This window comes from Portunus trituberculatus, chromosome 37, assembly GCF_017591435.1.
Source record: "Portunus trituberculatus isolate SZX2019 chromosome 37, ASM1759143v1, whole genome shotgun sequence".
Taxonomy (NCBI): domain Eukaryota; kingdom Metazoa; phylum Arthropoda; class Malacostraca; order Decapoda; family Portunidae; genus Portunus; species Portunus trituberculatus.
Genome location: NC_059291.1, coordinates 3,246,687 through 3,251,686, shown reverse-complemented (window position 1 = coordinate 3,251,686; position 5,000 = coordinate 3,246,687). Strand labels below are relative to the sequence as shown.

The following is a 5,000-nucleotide window of genomic DNA, read 5'->3' as shown; positions in this document are numbered from 1 at the left end:
AACACATCTCTCACTGGGACCATTTTCAAAGGCTACATAAGATATTAGTCAGGCTCTCATGATTATTTTTTTTTTCAGGACCCTCGTATAACAACAGTCATGAAAACGCCCTTCAAAGCCACTAGAACCTGCTAAAAGTACTCGAGATAACGTGTTTGAGAATATGGCCCGTGTATTCGGGTAGATTTACATTCAGTTCTTAGTTTAAGAGTTATTACCATGAAGAAATGCCGGGATGTGTCTTGCAGAGTGTGACGTGACAAAGTAGCATGAGATAACAAGCACGCGTCATTCTTACCGCCGCAGGGGAACAAATGAGCATCAACCAACATCCGGGGCCACTTCATGCCTCCCCCGTGCAGTGCACGCGCGCGAGCACACACACACACACACACACACACACACACACACACACACACACACACACACACACACACACACACACACACACACTCTCTCTCTCTCTCTCTCTCTCTCTCTCTCTCTCTATCTATCTATCTATCTATCTATCTCTCTCTCTGGATGAGGAAGACACACAAGAGTTCAAATCATGTTTTCCTGACGAGTTCACAACTTTGGACTCCTTTAGAAAGAGGGAGAGGTGGTTGGCTGACACTCCACCACCATTCAGAAACTAGTCAAGGACTGTGCCTTCCCTGTCCATCACACACACACACACACACACACACACACACACACACACACACACACATATATATATATATATATATATATATATATATATATATATATATATATATATATATATATATATATATATATATATATGACAAAAATATACATATCGATAATGTACAAGTAAGGGACAACAATAACAATGCGATCAATCAGTCAGACAATCAATCAGTCAAAGTATTAGAAAAAATAACAAGAACATGAAGGACAAGAATCACAATATTAGACGATGCCTGAGAGAGAGACGAACGACCATGAATAGAGATGCGGCGGGCGGGTTCTATTATGTAGTAGTGGTAGTGTACGTAGGTAGCAGTATACGTGGCATTCCTAAATTTACCTCGACGATCTGAAAAGAACGACTCATCATAGCTATGAGCATGTTGACCATGACTGTGATGGCCATGATGAGGTAGGCTCCCAGCAGCGCGTGGCCGATGAAGTCCGTGAAGACGTGGTCACTCTGGGCCGACAGCTGCCTGAGGGGGATCACTCCGAACATCGACCACAGCAGCGACGTGTATGACTGGTCGATCCTAGAGGCACGGGAGGACGGGAGGAGGAGGTGGTGGTGGTGGTAGTGGTAGTAGTGGAAGAGCAGGAGGAGGAAGTTGAGATAAAGTGATGGAAATGGGAGTGCAGTGTTTCCAGAGAGAGAGAGAGAGAGAGAGAGAGAGAGGGGGAGAATGCGTAGTTTGTGAAGAGGAAGGAGTCGTTGGGGGAATGTTAAGTAATGAAGTGAGTGCAACAAAACGTTCGTGTATCGACAGGTTGGGACAAAAGAGTAAATCGGTAAAGTAAAATGAAGGCTGTTCAGGACACGCAGCATGCAGATTGGACCTAAAAGAAGGGATTGTTTTCCTTGTCACATACACACCGTAAAAAACAAAGAAGGAAGTGGAAACGAATCGAGAATTTACCAAGTTTTGCTCTATGGCGCACACACACACACACACACACACACACACACACACACACACACACACACACACACACACACACACACACACACACACACACACACCATGCCGTCGTCATAATTTCTCATCATCGTGAAGTATAAAGCTCCTCCGCCTCCCTGAAGGCCCACATCCCTTTAGAGGCCTGACAGGAGGGCCGAGGCTCGACGGGGCAAGAAATTCATATCCCGCGTCAAGGGTTGCGGGGACAAACAACACAAGGGCCGCGGAAAGTGAGGATTTCTGGAAGTTGAGTGGAGGTGTGACTCGTGACGCTGTGGCCACGGCTAAACCAAAGGGAAATGCACAGCGTCATTCCCGAGAGAGAGAGAGAGAGAGAGAGAGAGAGAGAGAGAGAGAGAGAGACAAATTACAGCATAACGGAAATGCTTAGGAAAAAAGGTTCTACTGGATTTGAGTAATGGCACTGCAATCGTAGGATGTTCTCTGTTTTTATCTTCCCTTTAAGGCATGAAAACTTACGAGGAAAACGGCTGGGGAATAAAAAAGCATTGCGCAACCTGCTTGAACCTCGGTATATATTGTAAAGTGTTAACAGATGGCTGATGAATTAGGAAAAAAAAAAGATTAATAGATAGTTTTTGGATTATTAACTGCCAGAACTGCTTAATCGATGTTATTTGACAAGTAAATCGACTTTTTCTGAGATTAGCTATCCTAGAATTACTAAATCCCTCACTCGTCCTGTTCTATAAATGGAGAAAGAAGTAAAATTGAGTTAAGTTGACTGGTCGTGTGAGTTGATTCTCTGTCCCTCATGTGAAGTCTCGAATACCAGGGAGGCGGAGATGAGCGCTGCTGCCACCGAGCTACAGGTGCTGGCCGGGAGGTGTCCACAGATCAAGGATTCGGTTATGCCAGAATCTTAAAGGGTCGGAGGATTGAGGAAAGGAAACGTGGGAGGCATGGCAAGACGGGTGGTTGAGGAAGTGCCACTGGACTACACACACAGGTCAGTGAATTCTTAAAGTTGAGGGAAAGGTGTAGCAGCATGTTCGTGTGTGTGTGTGTGTGTGTGTGTGTGTGTGTGTGTGTGTGTGTGTGTGTGTGTGTGTGTGTGTGTGTGTGTGTGTGTGTGTTCTCTAAGATATACACATTTAAGGATTCATTGTTACAGCAGTGGTGCACGGGGGAAGTGGGTAGTGAGCTACTTATACAACTTGTAGTGACTGTATATAATGATAATGGCTGTGATGTGGTGGTGGTGAGAAAGGAGAGAAGAGAAGTAGATACAGTATTAGTAGTAGCAGCAGTAGTAGTGGTGGTGATGGTGGTAGTGGTGGGAAAAAGTTGGGAGTAGTGGGAGTTGTAGTGAAGGTGATGCCTTCTCTAGAGTGCCCTGTGTACGTAACTAGGAGAAAGAAAACTGTACGTGAGGGAATGGACACAATGACGCTTCATCACTCACGTCTGGAAGCCGCCCCTGTACTCCCCCGTGCTCTCCCCCGCGCCGCTGTGGGAGGAAACATGGGAAGTCACTACACGTGGGAGGCGTCACCTTCAACTGACCTACACTGTTAGGTGAATATCCTATGGGGTCAGCAGCCTCTCACCCACCACCACCACCTCCACCTCCACATTCACTCCCTCCTCCTCCTCCTCCTCCTCCTCCTCCTCCTCCTCCTCCTCCTCCTCCTCCTCCTCCTCCTCCTCCTCCTCCTTCTCCTCCTCCCACTGCCATACCGCCACCCGTAAATTTTCATCCATGCATGTTCTCTCTCTTTTCCGTTTTTCTCTTTTTCAACATTCTTTTTCCTCATTTTCACTGTTTTTTTTTTTTTTTGTGTGTGTGTGAGAGAGAGAGAGAGAGAGAGAGAGAGAGAGAGAGAGAGAGAGAGAGAGAGATTATACAGGGTGTAACATTAGTTTCTATGGATTTTGCCGTAGGTGAAAGTACAGGTTATTGTAAATGAAGAATGTTCTGTACACATAAGCATTTTGAGGCGTTGTTTAGTGTGTAGCGTGAAAGACAAGTGCGGCCTGGGTACAGATACAAGTCAGTCTCGCCGGGATCTTCAGGTGACTGACCAATAATCAGTTGATTTACTGATTGGCTCAATCTTATTAAGGATTTCACTCATGTCTTTTGCTCCTTATCCCTGCCTGTCAAGGCCGACAGTGCGTGGTGACACGTAGCCTATTATTTTATTTGTCATTTATTATAACCATAGTATCAGCTTGTAATGTTTAACGGTAATCGGTATTGGCCCATTGTTGTCACTCGTCTCGTCACGGGATATTGTAAAGCTCCAAACCCTGGTACAAATTATGACAGTGAGGCATAATTTCACCAACAGACATTCACATCTATACATCCCGCCATCTGTTGCCAGGCCGTACTTGAATTTCACATCACGGCTAAACAACGCCGCAAAATAAGTGCGAATAGAACATTGTCCACTTAATGTATTCTGTATAAACACACACACACACACACACACACACACACACACACACACACACACACACACACACACACACACACACATAACGAGAACCAAGAACATTGATTGGTATTCCAACTAGTAACTAACACATTCATCATTGGGATCATCGCTTCGCATCGTTTTCGTTCTCTTCTTTCTTTTCTCCCTCCTCCTCCTTCAGTGATAGCCCCTCCCTCTTCTTCACCCCTTCGTCAAGAGGTTAGTTACTCACGTGTTGAAGGCGTCTGACCCCGTGTGGCAGGCGTAGTCCCCCGAGGTGGTGTTGCAGGTGGCGGCGGGGGAGTCGTAGTACCAATAGAGCTGGTTTAGGCCGCAGGCGAAACTTGTCAAGACCAGGAAGAAGATGAACAGGAACTTGGCGATGTCTAGAAGGAGGGAAGGGATGGCGGAATTCGGAACAGTGGTAGATAAAAAGCTGAGAAACTGGTGAAGGGTACATGCATTAGGTCTATTTCTCTGATTATGTGTGAGAAGATTGATAACTCCATGTGCGTAGGTATGAGAGGGTGATAACGTGGACGATGGGTAGTTCTACGTCTGTGTGGAGCGAGTGTGACTGTACGAGAGGAAGGAATGCAAGGGTGAAGTACTGGATATGGGGGATGGATGAAATAAGAGAGTGAATGAGAGATAGAGACAGACAGACAGACGGAGAAAGAAGAATTTGTCGTGTAAAGCGTAATTATATTGGTCTCTCTCTCTCTCTCTCTCTCTCTCTCTCTCTCTCTCTCTCTCTCTCTCTCTCTCTCTCTTCTAAATTTTGATTGCATATGTGTTTATTAACTAGATTCTATACTAATCCAACATTTCGAGACTCTACAACCGCAAGATAGGATTTTTTCCCCATGTAGTGCAAAATGTCAATTCAGTAAGAGAA

At 45.5% G+C, this 5,000-nt stretch overlaps 1 protein-coding gene across 9 annotated transcripts in view; it reads right to left on the bottom strand.

Moving 5' to 3' along the window:
* The window catches only part of LOC123514084 (transient-receptor-potential-like protein), a 180,884-nt gene that overhangs the window by 14,433 nt on the left and 161,451 nt on the right, over positions 1-5,000 (bottom strand). For 6 of the 9 annotated variants that reach the window (XM_045271704.1, XM_045271701.1, XM_045271702.1 and 3 more), the window contains 2 exons: positions 4,335-4,488; positions 3,085-3,129 (listed from right to left, as the gene is read on the bottom strand). In XM_045271704.1, coding sequence (XP_045127639.1) covers positions 3,085-3,129; positions 4,335-4,488 — 199 coding nt within the window. The remainder of the gene's footprint in view (positions 1-3,084; positions 3,130-4,334; positions 4,489-5,000) is intronic. The other 3 variants (XM_045271705.1, XM_045271707.1, XM_045271699.1) reach the window with 1 other exon arrangement.